Below are 24,250 nucleotides of genomic sequence, written 5' to 3'. Positions count from 1 at the left end.
TGCCACCTGATTAAAACCAGAAAACAGTTCTTTATACTTTCCTTTTATGTTCTCCCAAAGGTGTACAGTAGGCTAAAAGGTGGGACAATGTGTAGCACCACTAACTTCTGTTACTGTAAATGTCTGTAACACCATTTCTACACCTTCAGTCATGCAAGTGAATGCCAACCTTCACGTTGTCATTCTGCCCACTTGAAAACATACTACTGAACCGTATAACATAAATATTTAAACATGTAAATAGTCTTGGGATGTTGAAAGGTGTAGATGAGGTCATAAAAGTCTTATAGTGAGGAAGTTTATGGGGGTAGTGGCTGTTTACTTGTTTGAATGTCTAGTGTTTAAATGTTTGGGCATTTAAATGCTTGGGCATTATGATCAAGTTCAGTCTGGCTGGGTACTAGTATGAGTTATATAGGCTACCATTTCTGCGCCTCAGCGCTTGAAGAGTTTTAATACAAAATTGCATTATATTTTTGTTTAAATAAACAAATTAGTCTTTCTGGTGATATGTATTAAAAACATGACTGTATGTTGTGGTTTAGCCCTGGCCAGTGACCAAGTCCCAGGCAGCCACTCACTCACTCAGTCCCCCCACAGTGGGATGGGGGAGAACAGAAGTGAGAAAACTCGTGGGTTGAGATGAAGACAGCTTAACAGGGAAAGCAAAAGCCACGCACGCAAGAGAAGCCAAACAAGGAATTCATTCACCGCTTCCCATGGGCAGGCAGGTGCTCAGCCACCCCCAGGAAAGCCGGGCTCCATCACGTGTCACGGTGACTTGGGAAGACAGACACCCCAATGCCGAACGTCCCCCCTGCCTCCTCCTTCCCCCAGCTTGTATATACTCAGCTTGACGTCATATGGTATGGAATAGCCCTTTGGCCAGTTCAGCTCTCCTGGCTGTGTCCCCTCCCAACGTCCCGTGCCCAAGAAACTGAAAAGTCCTTCACTTACTATAAACATCACCCAGCAACAACCAAAGCCATCAGCTGCTGTCAGCGTTGTTCTCACACCAAATCCCAAACACGGCACTGTACCAGCTGCTAAGATGGAAATTAACTCTGCCCCAGCTGAAACCAGGAAAAGTACACTGTGCATCCCTTGAATAACTTCATCAATGAGGAAGTCCAGTTGTGACTACTGGATTCTCTGATTGTATGAGACTGATGGATTTGCAGTCCATCCCTAAAAGAGAAACAGTGAGGAATCAGGCTATTGTGGCTCCGTGCCTCATGTAAATCAAGTTAGTACAATCTGTGGGGTGTTTCTTTAGTTTTCTTGAAACAAAACTCATCATTCTCCTGTTCTCTGTTGGGTATCCTGAAGAGCTTTTTCAGTGGAGTTACTGTTGTTATCCACAGGAAAACTGAAACTATAATTTGTCCAAGGCACAAGAATTTGTAGAAAGCTTTTTCCTATTCTCTTAAGCACTGTGAGTGGAAGGGAATTCTGTGCTGTAACTCCAGCTGGCAGCACACTGCACAGAGGACAAGGCATGCCGTCTTGATGATCTCGTGAAGTGAAGATAAGCCATCAAACAGACAATAGGTTAGGAAGGGAGGAATAATGTATAAAAAGTGTGTCAGAGCAGTCCACAGCACAAATAATGTTTTATGTAAAATAATTATGTATACTTATAAAAGATCAGCCAGCCTTAAGAAGTGATGTTAAAACATTTTGGGAACAATGGCGATTTAGCTGAAAAAAATGTATTTTAGGGTAACCTCATATGAAATTGCATAATATATAATTGTGCAAAGAATCTTTATCCTTCACATTCAGTGGAGCCTATGATTTGCTCTGCAATCACATGCTTTATATTGAAATAATTCTTTTCTCAGAGGATTTTAAAATTAACAGCATTGAACTCAGTTAAGTACCTTATCTAGGAACAAAAGCACAAAGTTAAAAAAAACCCTTATTTTTAATGATTCCTGCCATACTTTCATGGAGTGAATTCAGGTCATGTATGGGAGAATATGTTAGAGTGATTATTTGTGAAAAGATGTTTAATTCAGAGATGTGCCACTGGGTTCACTCTGGAACAGCTTGTATATAAAGAAATACAGCACATGACAGTTCAGTGATGGTATTTCATTAATTAATAAAATAGCCCATTTTAAATTTCACAGAATGGAAAGAAAAGGATGACGCCCTGCTCTGAAATGTTTGTCATTCCCAAAGAGCCAAATTCAGAACAGTGGATAGGTATTTCTTGTCTTTTTCTCTCCCTACCTGCCAAATGGGGCAAGCACCCCTATGCAGTGTCTAAACTTTTATCTGAAATGCTGAAGGTGATGTTTCAGAGTCCTTCAACCCCATTCCTGCAGTATGTCTGGCTGCTTCATATAGGCTCATAAGGAGCAAAGAGGTGAGTTATGTTTTTCTTACTTCTCCTTTGAATCAGTGAAAGAGTTAATGAGAATGTGCAAGAATTATGGTGTATGTGCTAGGGATTAAAGATCAGCTATTATAAATTGTCAATCTATAAACCACCAGCCACTAGCCTGCATTGCACTTTGACCTTATCTTTATATGTAACAGGAAAGAGCTGTTCTTAGCCCAGACAGGAGGGGACCACTAGGGCTGCGGGAGCAGCGGGGTGGAGAACACAGGAACCGTTTATTACATGAAAGATGGATATGATATTTGGTAGAAATAAAGAAGAACATCCAGAGCCCATAAAAGCTGAGGTGCAAGGTAAGTGACAGAAAATCTGTTCTAATACGTCCGGTTACTTTGGTGTTTTCAAATACGTAAACACTGGAAGACTTGTTTGCCCAAGACAACGCTGAAAAGCGAAACTGGGAAAGGGAGAAGCATAAATGAATTTTCTTTAAAGGGCCGATCTCCAATAACATTTGTGCCTCGACTGTGGGATTTTTCTCACTTCTTGGGCATTTCTGTGCACTTTTCAAAAAAGTCCGTTAGAACAGGATTCACTGAAGTTGGTGGTGGATTTAATCTGGTGACAACCCCTCCCCCATGGCTCTGCGCAGGCTTTCGGTTTCTCCTCTCTGTAACCCTCTCCTACCCTCCCTCTGTCTGCTTATGCTCTTCCTTGCCTCCTGGAGAGCATCACTAACATTGGAGCTCTTCAACAATAGTATTTCTAAGTAGAAAAGCAGCAGCAGTGATGCCACTGCATACTGTCAAAAAGAGGTCTCAGAAGTTAATCCAGTAAAAACAGCGGAATATCCTTCAGTGAGGTAGCTTGAAGTGGCTCTCTAGGGATGAACGCTTGATCAATCTCTTATTTTTACTGGGTTTTTTTAACTTTACAGCAGAGTTTTTTTGCTACAGCTACAGGAGAGGTCTGTTGCTGAAAACACCTAATTAGTAAATATGTGCTGCATTGTTTGTAATATGTAGCCCAAGAAATGACAGGCATCTAATACCAATTCTAAAGTCACTTCCCGAGTACCACAGTTAAAACCCCAACAATTAAAACTTTCATTACTTTGTTGTTGTTGCTCAGTTTGGTGGCTGAATTGAAAAAGATTTTGTTTCAGGTCAGAAAAAGTGCTTTGTTATAATCTGCAGTGAGTTTATGCCTTTCAATATTTTTTTTCCTCAAGGTAAAAAGTTATTATTGAAACATTTGAAGTTGTTTCCAAACAAACCATTTATCAGACCTGATCTGTATTATGGCATGGTTTATTTAAACAAAGACTGCATATTTCAGTAAATAAAATTATGTATACAAAATATTCCTTCATTGGTAATGAATTTTCAGTATTTACCAGTTATGAAAACTGAAGAGAAACTTGACCTCTTTAAATATTTTTCTAGCCCTGAGCTCTTCCAGTATTTTGGCTCTGTGTTACACAATATCTGCACTGTACATATGACCCCATACTTCTAATGTCAACTGTAATGTAACCCATGTTCTAAACACTGTACAGCCATGTGGTTGTATAAGACTCTGTTGCTATCTTAGTTAATAAACTTCCAAATATTCAGAGATTTTAACTGTACCAGTTTTGTGTCTTCGTGTGGTATGGAAAAGTACCATTATTTCCACTTTAGATAAAAGTCTGAAGCAAAAAAGATACAAGGTCCAGATTTTTAAACCTACTTAAGCACTTTAGGATGCTGATTGGTACTCAGTGTGATTTACAGAAATTCTTAGTTCCCACTAAGATGAATTTTCATCTGAAAACCTCACTACATGACACTTTGCTCCATGCTTTTCATACTGGAATCATGGCAGCAATGACACTGAATTACACCAGGAGTTTCAGAAGCTGTATCAAGTCCACAGTTCCTTAAGAAGATCCCCTTTCCCCTCTGTTTATCTCTTCCAGTGAAATTATTTTATTGGCCTGAAACTTTTTGAGCATTCTGATATAGAGTAATAATCTCTAAACAAAATTTTTAGCCCTAGGTGCTGCAAGATGTTCACTGAATTGCAGAAAGAGTTGCTTTTCTTGGATGATGGGCCCCAAAGTAGAAAATAGTTTTACTGGGCCAAAATCTCACAAAACCTCATATGCAGCAGAAATATTACATTTGCACTGCAGGGAAAGAAGGACTGGTTGCAGCAAGCCCACGTGCAGTCAGCCCCAACTCAGTGTCAGCAAAAGGTTTATTGCCGCCCATGCTCTTTGCACAGATTTACAATCATGAGCGGCATTGGTAGGAGGGTAGGAGCACAGAAAAGCACACTCGTTACACTGCAGTCACCCGTAGTATTGGAGAAATAGCAGAGCCTACCGTCTTCTATTGCCAAATAACAGAAAACTGTGGAAAGGGAAGTGGCAAGAACAGAAACACTTATATTTTAGGCATATAAGCAGACTAAGCTTGTTCAGCAATTAATGTTCAGTAGTCAGCCAAACAAAAATTCTGTATCTATTTTGAATATATACTTTTTAAAGATCCTAATCCTATTGTCTCTGAAGGATTCTTTTCTTTTGCTAACTTGTGGTTTCCTGTCTTCTCACTAACTGTTCTTAGTTGCTTGAGTTTCATGGAATTATCTGTATTAAAGGTTAATCCTTGTTCATCTTATACAAAAAAGTACTGGAATCACTGCATTGGAACTTCTTGTATTAGAAAGGCAAGGTTTGATTTTCAAGGCTCTTCTAGAACATAATAATAGTAATAATAATACTAGCAGTGACAATGAAAGTACATCCATTGTGTCAAAATTTTTAATCTTCCTCATGTATTCCAGAACTGTAACCCTATGTGGCATACAATATTATTTGGTTAGCCTGACTGAGAATACATTTTCAGTAAAGCTGACATTTCCTCCATATCCTTCCTTTGCATTTGAACGGTTTTTCCTTGTGTCCTTTATGTCATTTGTTTGAAGAAATGGCAAACATCCTTGTCTCCCTTACCTAAAAAGATGAAAATTCAGGAAATGGTCTCAGAGAGAGTGGCCAAAGTCCCTTTAGGATCTCAGAAAGTCTTACAGCAAAACAACCGTTACCTCTCTGCAACTACATCAGCTTTGACAAAAATGAGTATTTCCATAGGAGGACACTTCTATCTGTTATAGAGGGAGTATTAATAAGAAAGTGTGTCAATATATTCAACATAGGGTTCACAAATTAAATGATAAGGAGAACTAAATGCTGTGAATAGCTTTTTATGCAGAGACAATGTTCAGCGTAGGAATTGTGTGGAAAAGTGGTATGTGGTTTTACATGTTCCCTCAGGAAGCATACACACACAGAAGCAAGTGAAGCCTTTAATTTAGTATCTGATAGGCTTTTGTTCAGCTCTTTAACCCTAACGACATTCTTTAATTGTTATTATTCTGTGTGTCAAATGGTAGGTAATGTATTTCTTGCAGGGATTTGATGAGGAACATTTCTTATTCAAACCTCAACAGTACTTATGTATATATTTTCAGTATAATATTCCTAGCCTTTATTTGTGTTCAAAACACCAACATTATGACTAGTGTCACAAAAGCACTCCCAAAATGACACTACATTATGCTGTGTAATTTAATAAATGAAATTTTTACTGGAATTCATTTAGTCCGAAGTTTAAATGGATATACTGAAGGCCAATGCAAGTCATATAATCTATAAAATATTTTCTTTTCTGATAAGCTCTAGCTTTTCCTGGCATGAGTAAAAGGGTTTAAATATATCACTTTAAAATCTGAGTGCAAGAAAGAAAGGTCCAGCTTTCTTTACTTGCTGATATGTAGCAAATTACATTCCAGCAATCTCATCTTCTTATAGTAATCTCACATAGCAATATTCATACAGGATATTACTAGTGCCACATTTTTGAGCAGACAGTATTTCAGTTAACCCAAACTCCGACATAATTATATGCTATTACAGAGCTCAACACACCCATAGTGTGTCTGCCTCTATGAAGCCTATGCCCTTAGGAAAATTATCCTGTAACGTACCCCTCACCTAAATGGATGGGTACTGGTATCTCCTTTTTGCTTGTAGGTGAGGTGCCCACCTGGCTGCAAGGGATATTGCTCCGAAATGGCCCAGGGATGCACACTATAGGGGACACTACGTATAACCACTGGTTTGATGGCTTGGCTCTGCTGCATAGCTTTACATTTAAAAATGGTAAGTTATCAGATTGAAAAAAGCTCAACAACCTGAATCTTGGTGCCTTATGCTGCTAATTCTGTTTAGAGTTTGGTTAGTGTTAGAAAGTTGCAGGTTTTGTCCGCAGAGTGGCATATGTGGTGAGGTGTGAGTGCTTTGGGGAAAGTCTCGGCAAACATAGACTCACACCTCACTCTCCACAGCAGCAGCAGGAGTATCTCTGCAGGGCTGTTATCAGAAAGAGATTATGTTTGTCATTTTTCTCTCGAGTGCCAAAGTTCAATATTGTCTGCACTGCGGGACAGCCTGCAGCCAGCTCTGCACAGGTCTCCGCAGGGCAGCCTTTGCCTTCCACCCAAAGCAAGAAAACCTCTGTTGTTTCAAACTGGATCAGCCAAAAGTACTGTAATATCTAATATCCAGAGGCTTTTCTGTTGTGGATGAGCAACCTAGTTTCAGGGGAGGCTAACATTCCCTTTTTGGGATTTGGTTGCAGCTATAACAGCTGCCAGGAGAGAAACTGGGCCACTGTGTCACTTCACAACTCAAACCTCACTTACGTGTACTTGACACCCCTACAAGCAGTCCTCCTACTTGTCATCCTTATGGAGGGGAAACAGGCAGCTCCTCAATCCTAAACAACTTCATTTTTTGCTTTCAGTTAAAGTATTTTTTATCCATTCAGCTGTTTTACAGTGTGAGGTAGGATGTTTTATACCTAGATCTGTGAAAGAACTGGGGTTTACTCCTGTCATCCTCCATTCCTAATATTTGCTTTTTAGTTTCCGTTTCTGTGATTGGAGGCATTTAATGCAACAGCAGGATCTCCTTCCCTGTCCAGCTCTGCATCCTTAACAAAGTAACCTATAAAGAAATGACCAGTGTTTTTTAAATTGTTAGTATATTTCACTTACCCAAAGCAAACAGAGCTCAGTTAGTTCAAGTAGAGTGGTCTATTAAATTGTTTAGGGTAGACATTGATTCCTTCAAGCCATTCGTTACTTTCTCATAACTAAATTTTGCCAATACAAGTGATTTATCACCACCCATACATTGAGGATCAATTAATCATTTTTACACAGGTTGTTTTGGTTTACTGGAATAGCTTATCCAAATCCCTCCATTTCTCTCCCCAGTCCCCCAGTATTGTCCAAATGTATTGGGAGTCGCGGAAGCTAGACAAATCGTTACCAATCTCAGCAGCCACAAGAACAGTCCTGGGTTCCTTAAGCGAGCTGGAAAAGCCTTCCAGAACAGGGAGTTAGGGGCACTGGCCATTTCATTGCAAACTTCCCTTAGCAAAAGGACAACTGCTTGAGAAACTTTCTCTGACTTTACCTGTGCTAATTTTCTAAAGAACTCCGTATGAATTGTGTCTGAAACCTGTTTGGCCTTTGACAGGTGAAGTTTACTACAGAAGTAAGTATCTCCAAAGTGACACGTACAACTGCAACATAGAAGCAAACCGAATTGTGGTGTCTGAGTTTGGAACGATGGCTTATCCAGATCCATGCAAAAACATATTTTCCAAGTAAGCAGCGCGTTTTCCAACAGGATTCTTCTATCTACTTCTCTCTCCAGCACAGATAGCTTTCTGTGTACTCCTGACACATATTTACAAATACAAACTTTCTTTTGTAAATTTACAATTGCTAAATGTTGAAAATACCAAGAGATATATCCAGCATTGTACTATGTACTATTGTAATATGGATTATTCTAAGGCAAATATTTTAAATTCATTTTATGAACAATATTGGCTGTTTTATACACTATTGGAAGTAAATTTTGTTGTAATTTTGAAAAAGCAGTATTTTCTTTTTCAAGTGTTTCACAGAAGTTTGTAAAAATGATACCCTATAAGGGGAGAAGCAGCAAGAAAGGAAAAGATTAAGAGATGGAGAAGGAATTTATGCAAAGTCTATTCAACAAAAAGGAAAAAAGCATGGAGAAAAAAAAAAAAAGAAAAAAAAAGGAAAAACTTCTGAATTTAAGGTCGTTTTTACCAAAAAAAAAAGAAAGTGACAAAAAACTTCAGTTGCTTCTTGAGTTCGGTGCAGTACTTTGAAGGACTACACCCATAGGGCTGGGCTAATCTTACGTTCAAAATCAGAACCACTTGGGATGACTGCAATAGCTGCTTGTGTACCATTAGGAAGGATGATAGGCTGCATATGAGAGACAAGGCATCAGCCATTGTGTTATCACCTGTCCTGTAACATTGGCTGTGGGTATTCCCTAACAAATGCAAGTAGCTCACTGATCTCTTCTCCCTTGCTGAACTACCTCTAATGACCTTGAATTTGATACTTGGTAAGAGCATGTGCATGAATACTTATTGCAAAACAGTTTATATGCTCTGCGTTGTTACCCTGAGATAAGATGCTTTTCTTCCCTCTTTCAGCAGTGATAGGGTAATGCTGGCATTTAAGTTCAAAAGGGATATAAGGAGCTTTGTCTTGTCTTCAAGTGAATATGATAAAATCCTGTATTAAGGAAAGCTGTCAAGCCCATGTGTGAAGTTGTTGAAATCAGAGTTGTGGTACAGGATAATACCAGGATTAAAGATATTCCATCAGGGAGTATATGAATCTATTTTATGAAGGCATAGGCCAAATTTTCACAAGGTATGCACAGGAGAGTAATTAGCCCATCCTGATAAACGAGTGCTATGTTACAGCTGACAGCAGGACTGGACCTGGGTGCCCATTTGTGTGTGGAAAAACAAGTTGCATGCATGTCCTTAACCCTTGCCCAGGACAAGGGCATTGGAGAAGTCCATCTCCTCTGCTTTTCCCCCCTTTCCACCGAGACAAGGGCACTGCAGGGGAGGGACAGAGCCAGCTCCATGCCCCTGCTGCTGTGCACAGCCTGTGCTGCTGGGGTGCCTTCTGCTTTGCGCGGGGTACAGGCTAGTACAGCTGCTGCTGCTGCTTCAATGAACCAATATGAAATTTCCCTCCGTACAGGGCGTTCTCATACTTGTCTCACACCATTCCTGAGTTCACAGACAACTGCCTGATCAACATTATGAAAACTGGGGATGACTTTTATGCTACCAGTGAGACTAACTTCATCAGGAAAATTAACCCGCAGACTCTGGAGACATTAGAGAAGGTATAAATGACTGTCTGTCATTCTGGTTCCTCTTCTGCTAACGAATAAAGTTTCGGGCTGACTCATAAGGATCCTTTAACATGTGCAGGACACAAAACTGGAAAGACACTTCCCTTCTACTATTCCCTTACTTTTGAAATCACAAAGGGAAATTGTGAAGATACCATATCTTTTAAGAACCCGTGAGTGCAAAATTAAATCCCAGGTAGTTTGGGAGAAGCTGTTCTTTGAGCAATTTCACTTGTACGTAATCAGGTTTCAGGAATAATACCACATATCATGCTTAGGAGATTATTTTGGATTATTTCCATTATTATGCATCTGTAGTTATCAAATGATTTACATAATTAACAATTCAGCAGGTCAGTTATATGACTGCTTTTCAAGTACCTTATGCAAGATATTGGGTAATTATTAAAATGAAAAGTTGTCATGTTAAAATATACAATTGAGATTTTTTTCTGACGTGCAGTACAGTTTGAGTGCAATTCCCAAGCTTTAAATAAAATAGAAATATTTTTGCTCCAGAAGATTGCTAGACTCATAGCCCTGTTAAATAAGCTGCTTTCAGGATGAAGTGGGCATTTGCAGAATAACTTCTTTAGCCAATCCTCCTGTTGTGTTACGCAGCTGCAAGGGAGAAGTGAAGGTAATTCAGATTCCGTAATTTGTTGAATTGGGAAATCATTTGAGTACTTATATAAGAAGTCATTTGACTTAATTGTTTACATTTCGAGGACTTTTGAAAATGGGGTACCAATAAAAGGCTGCCAGTGCTAAAAAGCTGGTGGATTTGTGGTGTTAACTGAGACCGATTTTAATTCTCTTATGCATCTCTAAAATCTCCTATTGTATCATTTTCCAGGTTGACTACAGCAAGTATGTAGCTGTAAATGTGGCAACTTCTCACCCACACTACGACAGTGCTGGAAATGTTCTCAACATGGGTACTTCAATAGTTGATAAAGGGAGAACAAAATACATTATGTTTAAGATTCCTCCCTCTGTGCCAGGTAAGATCTGTCTTTTATCAATATTTTCTAGAAACCTGTCAGCATTTTCTTTTCTTCTGACGTTAAGGGGTTGTGACACAGCTCTTCTAGAAACCAGTGATGTTAATTTTCTTAATTTTAATTTATTGTGAACTTAATGTTAACAGCTTAGCCTGTCTGGGTATATGCTATTACAAAGGTTCATCTTGAATATGGTGTAAACAGGGTATTTTAGTGTGAAGAACATTGCTTTTATAAGAATTTGCTTTTAGAAGAATTCTATTTTGAATATTACTAGAGTCAACTAACTCTTTTAGAAGAATTTCCATTCCCTGTATTGTGATGCATAGAAGGAGGATGAACAGAAACAATTTTATCTATAGGTCAATATATATAAATTGAAGTTGTAAATTTTGATTTTCTTCATAAATGAAAATGCTCTTAAAATGCTGATACTGTCATTATAGGGAAGCATAATGCAAAATAGTACCTAATATAGAGTTAATTCCTCTCTAACCTGGCCTACCCTAGACCCTGCTGAAATACTGTTCACAGAGCAAATCACTTGCTCTTTTTCCTTTAAGACAACCCTTTGGTGTGTGCGTTGTTGTTTAAAATTAGCTGCTAATGTGATTGAAAGTCTGTGCCTTGGCTGAACAATTAAGAGGCCTTCCACAGCTGAAAGACAAGTTTGAAATTTCTAGCTGGGGCTCAAAGTCAGTATAGATCAAAAAGGAACTTCTGCTTAGAATTTCAAAAACATGGGGTCATTTCAATCCCCCAGTAAAGCTGCTGATTTAATTGAACGTCTTTCTCCTCTATGCTGGAACTTGTGAAGACAGTAACCAGTGGAATCAAATGCTAAGATGAGGGGGCTCTGTCTAAATCGATCCAGCATTGTGGTATTACTACATTCCTTCACTCAGATGCAAACTCCTATGTTAATTCTGCAGGAGTAAACTAACCACCTTCTTAACTGAAATTGCAAATAAAACTGAGAGGAACCTGTTCTTCCCTACTTCATACATGGCAGAAGTTGAAGCACAAGATTGGATAGGAATTTATTATAAATATAATTTTCTTTTTTTATCATTTATACTCAGAAAAAGAAAAGAAGAAATCTTGTTTTAAGCATCTAGAAGTGGTATGCTCCATCCCTTCTCGCTCTCTGCTCCACCCAAGCTACTACCATAGCTTTGGAATCACAGAAAATTACATTATCTTCGTGGAGCAGCCATTCAAACTGGATATTGTCAAAATGGCAACTGCTTACATCCGAGGTGTGAATTGGGCTTCCTGCCTTTCCTATCATAAGGAGGATAAGGTATTTTTCCCAATGCTAAGCAATGGAATCAGACAGGCCACTGATCTCTTTCACAGTTCTGTTTTTCATCTAGTTCATTAATTTCAGTAATCCCTCTTTTTTTTAACCCTTGACTTTCATGTTGAGCATTTTTTTTAGAAGTTGTATTTTTTTGGATACTATCTCCCATCTCCAGAAATGTCACAAACAAATATCTGATGCTGAAGTGCTTGAGAAAGACAGTAGTTTGGCATTGTTAGAAATTCTGTGTGCTAGCAGAGAAATTCAAAACCAACTAGTGTCTCAGACACGTATAGTTGCTGTGTATTGTGGAAGAGATCTACTCTATCCATTGCATCAGACAGGAGAGCCAAACGGCCAACAAAAGGAGAGTCTTTCACTGTGGCAAATGAGGAAAAAACCTGTTTTCTGAGGACCTTATTTCCACATGCTTTGGCCATCAATAAGCGGGGCATGCTGGGGCAGAGGGCACCAGTACAGCACTGCACAGAGCCTCTGGACTAAGGCAGATTTGTTTAACTTAAAAATAGAGCAGGGGATTTTCCAGGTTTTACAGGAAAACTTCAGCCCTCAGCCTAGCCCAAATAGTAATTTACAGCAGTAAAATGAGTTTAAAGCACTTCCACACTCATTTTACTCTTGCATTTTGTGGTCTTTAGGTCAGAATCTCTTGTCTCCTAGCAGCAAATCCTGAGTTCTTAATATGCTTCAGTAGAAACAGACAATACATTAGAATGTTGATGGCTGCCGTTAGAAAACAGTTTCCTAAATAACTATTTGCTGATCATTAATGGTTTTAAACAATGTTTCCTGTCTTTCAGACTTGGTTTCACTTTGTAGACAAGAAGACTAAAAAAGAAGTATCCACCAAGTTTTATAGTGACGCTATGGTGTTTTTTCACCATATAAATGCCTATGAAGAGGATGGCCACATTATTTTTGATCTTATTGCCTATACAGACAACAGCTTATATGAGATGTTCTATTTAAAAAAACTGACTGAAGTCTTTGAAGAGAACAAGCTTACCTCCATGCCAACCTGCAAACGATTTGTTGTTCCTCTGCAGTACAATAAGGTAGAAAGAAAATGGCTTTTTAACCTGTTCTTTGATCAGTCATTTTAAATACATCAGTGTGTGTGAATAATGGGCGAATTATTAGTTACCAGCCCTTATGTGCAAATTTCTGATTCTTTAAAAATAGCATATACAGAAAGTGTGCAGGAGTTTTGTTCTGTGTACATATTGTGAGAAATGGCAATGAGCAGCTGGACGTACAGTTACATGGATCTCGGTTCTGATACCATCCGTTATGGAGAACAGAGCTATTGAGTGTATGTAACTTCCTTCCCAGTGAGATGATTTGTAAAATGCTATCAAATATGAGCAGATATGTAAACTTGGCTGTTGGCTGGAAGGGCATGCACATGAGGTTTTGCACAATCTGTTTTTTCCACTTTACTGAAAGCTTGTAGATAATACACACATGCTCCCAACTATTGCAATGGTTTTATTAAAATTAGAAGATTTCATTTAAGTGTGAGATTTACCAGGAAGAGGAAATATTTTCAGTTTAATTTAAAACATTGTTTTACATCATTGTTTGCAGGGAAGATTTTGTACTGCACAGCAACTTGGGTAGGTTTCTGCCTGATACGTTTGGAATGGATACTACTTTTTCTTTCTACCTCCTAGAATGGCACTGCTTTGTTCATGTCTCGAGTTTTGCAGCAATAACAAAGGATGTGTTGGATCACACCAGCTAGCCAAACTATCCTGAAATCTGAAGAATTGGGCAGTAGCATATTAAAAACAAGAGTGCATTACACTTGTTTTTGCACTTGATTTATAGCAGGTGCAAAAATCTAACCTCGGTGACTTTTTGTGGGAATTTGATACCTAATTCCTTGAAACCCATCTTCATTAATTCAATACACAAAATATGTAATCCATTTATTGTGCTTCTGGAACATATAGCCATGTCTATCTAAACTTTTCTAAAGGTTTGGTGTGATTCAAAATGATTACTCTGTGTTATATTAAAATCCCCTGAGTATAGCAAGATTTCTAATGAAAAGGTCAGAATCTATTACAAGATAAATGCAATAAGAAGGAACTTCCTGAAGCTGGACTATTTGTTTGATCCCAATACTGTCTATATTAATATCAAACCTGATGAAAGTTCTAAATTAGAAGCATTTTCTTAGAGACAAATTATTTTTTCAGCATATGTCTCTTTCAGGATGCTGAAGTAGGTTCTAATTTAGTCACACTTCCATCAACCGCAACTGCTGTAAAAGAGAAAGATGGCAGCATCTATTGCCAACCTGAAATACTATGTGAAGGTGAGACATATCCATTGTACAAATCTCAAATATATTCTCTTATGCACACATAGATGCATTCTAATATGTTGAATAGCTGTTCATATATGTAAGATCTTTATAAAGCTAAGAGAAATGGAACTATATTAATTAATGCATTTAGTGTAGATACTGACAATTTCTTTCTCTTCTTTACATCCCTCCTCTGGGTCTATCCAGTAGTATATGACCCTGAACCCCTCAGATATATATTTATCAAGAGTGAAATCCTTTAAATGTCCAAAGTTACATCAGTTTTATATTAAAATACGATCCCTAGTCTGATCTTACAACTATTAATATGGCTTGCAAATCTACCTGTTATAAGAGTAATTTTAGTTCAATAGGTCTGTTCTACATCATAACTTCAGTTATTGCTGTGTTTTATAAAGATTGTGTTTGAAAGTGGATTTTTAAACTTTCAGTGGATAGTAACAGGAATATGTAAAGGACAGGTATTTATCTGAAATGAAAGTAATTTCTTAGAATGGTAGCCTCCAATTGTAGCTCATATGTTTTATAACTCATGTATTTACAAAGAATGAAAAAAACAAACAAAAAAATTATGTTTATGTGGCTTAATTATGTTGTGTTAATATCTATCTTCAGCTTTTAAGAAATTCAGACATACAAAATCTATGCCACACCTGTTTTAAATACTGTCAAGGTTTTTCCACAAGGAAAAACTTCCTGAAGACTGGCAAATGAAAATGTACATTGAATTATTTTTCTTTTCTCGTTAGTATGTCTTGAATTTTATTTTTACCCAGGAATAGAACTGCCTCGCATCAACTATGACTATAATGGCAAAACCTACAAGTATGTCTTTGCAACGGAAGTCCAGTGGAGTCCAGTTCCTACAAAGGTATGATTAACATTTACAAAGTCAGAAACTATGTTTTTAGAACACAAATCAAATTTAAGCAGTTACATGTAGACCATGCTTCAGCAGTCTGGCCCACAATATAGCCTAATCTGATTCATACATGCAAATTCAAAGTGTGTGGTTCTGAGGCCAGAAATGGAACTCTCTCTTTCCCTCCCCCCGCCCCCCCCCCATCAAGTTAAAGCTTCTAAATGATGACACTGCAGTTGGGTACTATGCTCATGAACTTCAGCACCTGAAAGCAGGGAGATGAAAAGTTGGACATGTATGTTAACTTACTTGTAGGGTTAATACAGCCTCACTGGGATGAACTCTGGGAACAATGTATCTTCATTTTACTAGTTGAAAATCTGGAACATTATTATCAGCTGTTAAAAACCATGTAGTTCCATAGGCAGCCGCACAAATGCTTTCTTGCAGATGTGACTTGAGATTGGATTCTTGAGTATTCAAGAGTGTATGTGTTTCTGTCAAAACTTTTCTCATTGGTGGGTCATTCCCATGCAATGAAACATGAAATGACTAAATTCTTATAAGGGTCAGCTCGTGTTGTACCGTTTCCCTCCTAAAGTATTAATAAACTCAGGCTTCTTTAGCCAGCTTTGTACTTCCACAAAGTCTCTTGAACACAATAGTTACCGAGACTCTCACTTTTCTGCTAAATTGGGCCGAACTTCCATAACATGCCAAAAGCTACAAGGGAGAGAGTACAAAAAAGAAGTACTAGACAGACATACATCTGTAATATTTTTTCCCTTTAGGAAACCTAACTTAAAAAAAAAAGTTACTGCAATAGTATCTAATCAATTAAAAATACTAAAACAATACATAGTTTTTCAGAAAGCTTCTATCTTTTGCTAGCTAGTTCTATATTAGAGGGTAGCAAATGCTTCATTTCTGTATGCATGATGCCAGCTTTTCAGGAGACAGCCTAGAGCACAAGTAGATGAAGATGAAAAGTATTAATAGTTAAAGGTAAGAGTATTGTACAGACAAACTCACTCTTTATAATTCTTGCTCCATGACAAATAAAGTTCACTGTTGTTTCTTGTATATAATTATCACCGCTGATTACAAAATAAAGCTGGATTTCTGCATGATGCAAGAAAATTTATTGCAGCACATCTGACAGTAGCTCAAACAAATCTGCACGTTTGTGATTTCCAGTGCAGATAATCCCTGCTTGACTTAAATATAATAAAAAATGCTGTTACAAGATTTTTCTTTCACATCACTTGCTCTTTAATGAATGCAGGCACAACAACAGTCATGTATAATCCTTAGGTAAAGTCTGTCAGTAAAACTGCAGTCAGATTGGTTAGAAAGGAGAATTATTCCAAGTCATCTGCTAATTTGGATAGTTTCATTTTTGTGTAAACATACTTTTTGACTAAAGGTCAAAAGGGAAAAGAATATGACTGCATCGGTATGGGTAGAGAAAAGGCCTTAACAGAATTGAACTGAAAATGCCATACATCCCCACTGGTAATTGGTTTGGCCAGGCACTTGACCCATTAATGAGATGAAAATCTGTACTCTGTTCCTTCAGTAAATACCAGTGTCTGCGTGGAATTCTTGCCCCATTGGTTTAATCTTTACACATCACTATTAATAGCCTTTGTTCTGGCATATATTACCTACTTAACAATAGAAGGCCTTGAGAAATATTGAGGTCACAATAAAAGGAAAATAATTCACAGGATTAGAAAACAGAAGGTTTAAATCCTGTTTCCTGCTTTATTACAGAATTGCAGTGATTTGGCACGAGTCACTTAAATGTTCTAGGCTTTGGACTCTTCCTCTCTATAGTGAGGGCATTATTTATAGTGAAGGCTCTCTCATGATCTGTTAGTGTTTGTAAAACACTTAAAGTCCATTAAATGAAAGGTGCAATTGTAATCTAATGCAATGAAATGAAAAGAACACTCTGTGATTATGCAGCCACTAAGCGTGACTCCAAAGCTGAGCAGGTGTTTCCTTCTTGTGATGACATATGCCTTGTTGCTCCTTAGCTCTTAGCATCGGTCCCCCATGCCGGCAGTCAGTTCATGTTGTACTTTTGGAAGAAAAACCACTGTCTGGGTCACTGACATTTTTCTTTTCTGGTCACAACAATTTAGATTGTAAAACTTAATACCCAGACAAAGGAAATGCTTCACTGGGGAGAGAACCACTGCTGGCCATCTGAGCCCATTTTTGTTCCCAGCCCTGATGCAAGAGAAGAAGATGATGGTAAGATAATAACAACATTCTGAAAGTTGGGATTACATGAGTTTTGCTTCAAATCTTGCAAGTTTCATTGTTCTTTGTCAAGAAGGCTGGGTTGATGCTTCGACTGTGAGATTAAAATTAGAACCAGCTGTTTTTCTCCTGCAGACAAAGCCCCAAAGCAACAATAGGCCAAAATCAGCTTGTGTGGCCATAAACAATAAAATCAATGCTTAGGACTTTCCAGAGAGCCACATGGAGCTGGGTTTTTCAATAGTTTGGAGCAGCTGAAGCTATGGGAAGTCAGTGTTGTTACAGATGAGAACGTGAAGTGGCACCACAAGTCTCCCTGTAGTCTCAATCCAGTTCTGTTCTCAGGTGACTCTTCCCAAAGGCAAATGGCAAATAGTTGAAATCATGAGTCCCAAAACTGCCAGGCCCACAATCTGGTGTGGGTTTGCTTTTTTCCTTCCCAATGAACTGCAGGCCGACCACAAAAAAGCGCAGAAGAGAAGCATTCATTAGTTCTTTAGCACTCTCAGTAAACTTCCTGATCTAGTAAGCACTTTTAGTTTGTGTCCTAAAATTCTTAGGCGACAAGAATTGTTTCCTGACAGTGTGATCTCTTCTGCTTGGTGTAACTAGTATGTGCTTCTAATTCTTCATTTGTATGTCACAGGTGTTGTTCTGACCTGTGTTGTGGTGTCTGATCCAAAGAAAGCACCCTTCCTGCTTGTCTTGGATGCTAAGACATTCAGAGAATTGGGCCGAGCCATAATTGATGTAGAAATGCATCTGGACCTGCATGGAATGTTTATACCACAGAAAGATTTGAAGACTGAGACTGAGTAAAATGCTATTCATCCTGTTACACAGACTGAGACAACCTTCTGTGGTTGTGGGTTAGTGTGGGATATCATTCAGGAACAGCCTTGCCTTATGAAAAGAAATGACTAAATGTAATGCCTTCAATAACCATATATAATCTCTTCAAAGAGATAAAAGTAACTTTTATTACAAATAACAAAAGATTGGTATTGAATGCTAATGTTGTATACAACCCGTGGGGCAGGGAATAGGAGACAAAGGTAACAAGAAATGTTTTATTTGAGTAGAATATAGCTTTCTGAGCAAATGAAGTACTGTATTTATAGGGTGATGTATGGTATGAGTCACATGTGTCTGCAGCTCATGTAACTTTCACAGACTGTTTCAAGGCTGCAATTCATGATGAAAGTTGTCTCCTGCCAGGAACCCTCACGTTAAACTGCCTGCTATGATGCTGATAATTCATGGCAATGCATTTTCTTGGTGCTTGATTTCTTAAACTCTGCTGTAACCAAAGTATTACACTGAGGTGCTACGACTTTCTAATTTAGAACCTAAAAAGCCCTGCTTTGCTAGTAACTTCAGGGTGTATTTTTCCCTTTTATGTTGACAAAAACAAGTAACTTGAAATAGAATATGTGGTTTTATGTAGCATTCAATTATACTTTAGTGCTATTCAATCTTAAGCACTTGGTATTTAAATCAGTTTTCCTTGAGAAGAGTATCTGACATGACATTTCAGGTAATTAGATTATTAAATTGTGTAAAAGATAAACAGAAATGTATTTATTAATATTGCTAATAGTGTCTGTTAATAACAGCATGTATATGAATAAGAACAGTGTATTTCTAGCAGAACGCAGATACATATTCAACAAGCTGTTTAAGTAAAGGAATGAAAGGCTTAAGTTAGACCTCATCTGAACTACAAGCTCGTGTTGCTATAGCTAAGCATTTGCTTTATTGCCTGCTTAGGAGCATCCATATTCTGACACAGGTTTATCGTTGCCTGTAACAGATGCTTCCCAATGAAAACACCAAACTCTCATTCACAGTCACAATTAAAAAGCGTGTTTCAACATAGCGTTCAAATGCCAAGTATACCGTGGCTGGTTTTTGTTATAGGAAAGGCATCTCCTAATCCCCTGACTGTATTCCTGTTTTCTGATTTGGGCCATTGATTTTTCTTTAAATGAGAGCTTTTTTTCCTTTTAATTGTATGTTCCTATTGCAGCTAGCTTTACAGGTGGAGGCAATTTTACTCATGGAGAAAACTAGGTGTATTTCCATCCATTTTAGGTGCTTACCTGCTCTGTATGCAATCACCACACTACTCAGGTATTTCTCACTCTTCTGTATACCCACTCTTACAGTGTCTCTGCTGCTCACTGTGTTTTACAGGTAGGAAACAGAATGGAATCATTGTCATTTACTATCTCCTCATCACATCAGGGCTTTGGTGACTTGTTCGTGATTACACAAGATGTTTATGGCAGAGCAGGAATTGAACCAACATCATCCCCCATTCTTGTTTGCTCTGTAACAACTATACCTCCCTTCCTCTCCTTAAGCCTTTACAGTTTATAATATACAGGCTTATTTCTGTACAGGCTACTTCTAATGTAAAAAAAGTTACTGTGGTCAGATCTATAGTTAAAATATGCAGTTTGGAGCATTAAAACTTTTAGGTATTCCATAAAATAGAAATAACCATTCCAGTAAGTGTGTCTGCAGAAACTGTAATCTTTTGTGTTTTCAAGACATATTGCCACTACTATTTTAAATAAAATTATCTTCTAAAGAAGAAATTTAATTCCATTTTCGTAAGTAATATGGAATCAGTACTGGAATAGATAACTGACTTCTGATGCTGGCAAAGGACACCAACTGTGGAGTTGTTTCTTTTAATCTGAAAAAGTTTGGATTTAACAAGTCTCCACAAATATTTCTGGAATTGCAAGGTGGTAATGAATCAAAAGTATAACGATTATTATAGATCTCTTTTTAAGAGTTTGTCTCCAGAATTTCTTCTGTAGAATTCATAGTGTTATGTTTTCAGGTGATCACGAGTTTGGATACAGGTGTTACTGGACTTCTGAGGAGCTAATTCTTACTGGCAGAGATGATATGATAGGGGAATATTCATCACAAAAAACAATCGGATTTGTTATCTGCAGTCCAAGAAAGCACACGTGTTATTTGTGTTCATGTATACTGCAGAAAGTAAATTCTAAGAAGTTGTCTTGGGTATGATTTTTTAAACAAAGTGTGCCATAATCCCTTGGTCAGTATTACACACGATTTGATTAGCATCAAGTTTGTAGTCAGGCTGAAGAGAAAAACAGTGATGTAAATCTGGATTTGCCAATCCCAGTATCCTCCGGTGGCAGAGACAATGCAGATAAAACCATATGGCTAATCATGAATTTGTTCAAGAATGTTTTTAGCAGCTGCAATAGTAATCTGATGAAACATTTACCCTGGGTATGGTAATGCACTGTATCATTTCCAGGGTGACAATAACAAAGGGGAATGCATATACACTTTGCCAAGTGGCTGCAAGGCGTGCGGTTTTTTGTTGTTGTGGTAACATGGCACATGGTAATCAGTCTGTCATTTGGTTTGCTTCTCTGACATCCTTCACTACGAATGAAATCTTGAGGGACAGAAAGGTTTGATTCTTCTTTTGCACCAATTTATGCACCAATTTAAATCATAAATTAGCTCAGTAAAAGTAGTGGAATTGTTGTAATGGCATGAAAAAGAATCTAGATTTAGTGACTGCAAATACAAATAGTAAGGATGGACAGCTGCGTTAAAGGAAAAAAAACACCATGGTTGGGCAAGAGAATCAGGCCATGGGTATGCATACATGTAATTACTTCAGAGATGTTACAAATGGCCCTCTAGTTGGTAGAGTGGTTTGTTTTGTGGTTGTGGGTTGTTTGTGTTGTTTTCTTTTTTTTTTTTTTTTTTATCAACAGGTTTCATTAAATGGAACAAATAACAAAGCATAATAATTAATTTGTTCTCTGGAAGTGGATATTATCTGTTACACCTAATCCCATTGCCCCACATACGCAGCAGGAGGAAGCAGAAACACTGTTTACTAGGACAAGTTAAAAACCAGAAATATGGCTGTGTTTTCCTACATAACAATCTATGCAGGAGGCACAGAAACAAACCAGTGGTTTTAAATAACCAGGCCACTCAATGACATCTTTCCCAATAATTTAAACTGCTGTTCCCTCGGCTATGCAATTACCAAGTATTAATAACAAGCAAAACACATCTTTCACCCACAGTCAGGATGCCCAGCGCTCTCTGCTTTCATTACCCTCAAAGAGAGCCGAGGATGTGTCCTCTGGATCTATTGTGCGCTTCCTCATTCTGCGCTTGACAGCCTGGATAATTATATACCCAAGCCAGAAGAAGTGGCCTTCTAATATTTTTAAATGGGTATGTTATAACAGTAAGTGATGCAAAGTTGCTGGTGTTTCATGCAGATTAGCATGTTTGCAGGCCTTCCATCCCACCAGGATGTGAAACACATCCTCTGCTGCTCCTAAAGCTCTGGTTCAAAGCTGCGCAGCAAGCCGAGAGCACAGGACTCCTCTCTGTGACCCCTCTCCCATCAGAAAGCACTTCAGCGAGGGTTGGACTGGAAACGCTGGTTTAAATGGGGCTATTCACGTTCTTCACAAGCAAGCACTGCATGCAGCGTTGTGACTCCTGGGGTGCACAGGGGTGGCAGGTGCCCCAGCTGAACTCTCCATCTGGAGAACAAAGTTGTGTCTAGCTTGTAGAGGACAACGTTGCCTTTGTAAAGTCATTCGTTTCTCTTTCCTATGCGGACATCGCCAGATACCTTTGTCCTGGTTTTTTATAGTGGTAAACGATGTGGAGACACCATCAAGCAGGACGAGGATGAATTCTAAACCAAATGTTTAAGTTGTCCTCATTTCAAAGGCAGGTATTTTTAAATACCACGCTTGACACCACTGATTTAAAGAACTGCAAAACAGTATGAGCACCACGGCTCCCTGGAGCAGCCCCTCAGAAAACGTTATCCTTCCAGTGGCGGAGCGGGGAGCGCCATGTCCTTCGGGGTGCCACAGCCTGGGGAATCCCAGATTTCGGGCGCCGGAGCGGGGGCGGCGGGGGCTGCTGCCTTGGCCCACGGATGCTTCTCGAGGGGCCTTCGTGCCGTGCAGCCACGTTTCGCTCCTGAGGTGCCGATGTTGCCAGAGAAAGCATCGAATCGCCTCTTAATCAGCAATTAAGCACGTGAGGTATACCGCCTAAACCCTTGTGAACAGTCCCGAGGACAACCTCTGCCCGCCAGGGGCCAGCTTGCAGCGGGCACCCACCGCAGGGCGCCGCTTGCCTCCGGGCCTCGGGCCTCGCACCTCGCTCGCTGCCGCTTCCCCTCAGGGCAGGGGGCACGCGGCGGCGGCGCGGGCACGGCGTACAGCGGCGGGGGGGAGCTGCGGGGCAGGCACAGCGCGCCCGGGGGCGGCGGGCGGCAGCCCCGGCCCGGCCCGGCTGAGTCAGGCCGCGGGGCCGCCCCGCTCCGCTCCGCTCCCGCCCCGCAGGGGGAGGCCGGCGGGCGGGCGGGGCGGGGGCGGGGCGGCGCGGGGCGATGACGTCAGCGGCGGGCTGGCAGCCATGGTGTGCGGGCAGTGACTGAGGCGGCCGGCCCGGCGCGGCGCGGCGCGGCAGCATGTCGGGGCCGAGCGCCGTGTCGGACCCCCAGCACCCGGCGCGGCTGCTGCGGGCCCTCAGCTCCTTCCGCGAGGAGAGCCGCTTCTGCGACGCGCACCTGGTGCTGGAGGGGGAGGAGATCCCGGTGCAGAAGAACATCCTGGCGGCCGCCAGCCCCTACATCAGGTACGGCCGCGGCGGCGCGGCCCGCGGCCTGAGGGGGGGCGCCGGGGCCGAGACCGGGCCTGCAGCCCCCCGGGCGGTGGGGGGCGGGCGGCCGCTGCGGGCCGCTGCGGTTACATAAGGAGCGGGCTGGGCCGCTCGGAAGGACGGAGGAGCCGGGGGGGGCCGGCGGGGAGGGCGGCTGGCGGCGCCGGGGCGGAGCGGGCCTGCCGGGCCCCGGGGCTCGCCGGAGCGCCGGGCTGGGGGCAGCGGCCCGGCCGGCCCCCTGCCCGCCCCCTGCCCCCGCCGTGCCACCGAGCCCCCACCCCCGAGTCCGTCCCGCTCTCGACGTTCAACTGCTGCTTTTTTCAGGTTTGAGACGGTTTAACCCATTGGGGGGTGGGGGTGGTGAAAAACCCTGCCCCGAAGGACTGAAGTGCTACCGAGTGCCTGGTGTGACCCAGCGATCCAGAAAACACGAACTTTGGAGGGGGGGCGGCGGGCAAGGGGCAGCAGCGGGTGGCACCCGGGCACTGGTGCGGTGTGACCTGCCAGCCGCCTCTGGGTGCTGGGGCTTGTGGTCCTCAGCTGCACCGAGTCAGCGCTTTGGGATCCGTCTCTTTTCTCCTTAATGTCTTTTAGCAACACAGGGCTCCAGGTTGTGGTTATAGGTTCTGAAGTACGTCAGCTTTTAGTACATCAGCTTTTATGTTTTAAAAAATGGGTTTCTCTCCCCATGTCGTGTCCCCTTGTGCAATACCTGAGAAGGTAACGGGGGAATTGGCAGAGGTGCGGGGGGGCTGCCTGCTCTTGACAGTGGCTGTCAGCAGCATGTGCAGTCAAAATGATGCAGTTTGATGGTGAGCACTGGGGAGGACAAGCTCTGTTAGCACAGTCAGGGTTTCTGAGGTGGCCTGGCAAACAGTTGATCCTGGACTCCGTTTTCAGCGAAACCCGTTTTATGACAGGTCCTGCTGCAGCAGTTGACAGGAGTCTCAACTTCTCCATCGCACTCAAGAGTCCAGTGACAAAAAAAAACACAAAACCCCGCTTACCATAAAACTTCTATAGTACATATCTGCATGTCAGAAGGGGTAGATTAAACATACAAGTGGTTAATTTCAA

The 24,250-nt window shown here is 40.6% G+C and overlaps 2 protein-coding genes across 3 annotated transcripts in view; both read left to right on the top strand.

Moving 5' to 3' along the window:
• Nucleotides 1–2,545: 2,545 nt before the first annotated feature.
• On the top strand, nt 2,546–20,501 carry BCO1 (beta-carotene oxygenase 1). The gene is made up of 11 exons (XM_005234786.4): nt 2,546–2,703; nt 6,432–6,560; nt 7,944–8,073; nt 9,512–9,659; nt 10,525–10,672; nt 11,755–11,975; nt 12,797–13,051; nt 14,217–14,319; nt 15,108–15,202; nt 17,344–17,455; nt 18,111–20,501. The coding sequence occupies exons 1-11, from the start codon at nt 2,640–2,642 to the stop codon at nt 18,281–18,283; spliced, it is 1,578 nt and encodes a 525-aa protein (XP_005234843.1). The 5' UTR covers nt 2,546–2,639; the 3' UTR covers nt 18,284–20,501.
• Nucleotides 20,502–22,919: 2,418 nt separating this feature from the next.
• Nucleotides 22,920–24,250, top strand: part of GAN (gigaxonin) — a 42,059-nt gene continuing 40,728 nt past the window's right edge. For both annotated transcript variants that reach the window (XR_008749771.1, XM_055818514.1), the window contains exon 1: nt 22,920–23,149. Coding sequence is in view for 1 of the 2 variants with exons in the window: in XM_055818514.1 (XP_055674489.1) it covers nt 22,983–23,149 (167 nt within the window). In the remaining variant the exon portion in view is untranslated. The remainder of the gene's footprint in view (nt 23,150–24,250) is intronic.

This window comes from Falco peregrinus, chromosome 14 (assembly GCF_023634155.1).
Source record: "Falco peregrinus isolate bFalPer1 chromosome 14, bFalPer1.pri, whole genome shotgun sequence".
Lineage (NCBI taxonomy): Eukaryota > Metazoa > Chordata > Aves > Falconiformes > Falconidae > Falco > Falco peregrinus.
This window is presented reverse-complemented; position numbering and strand designations above follow the sequence as displayed.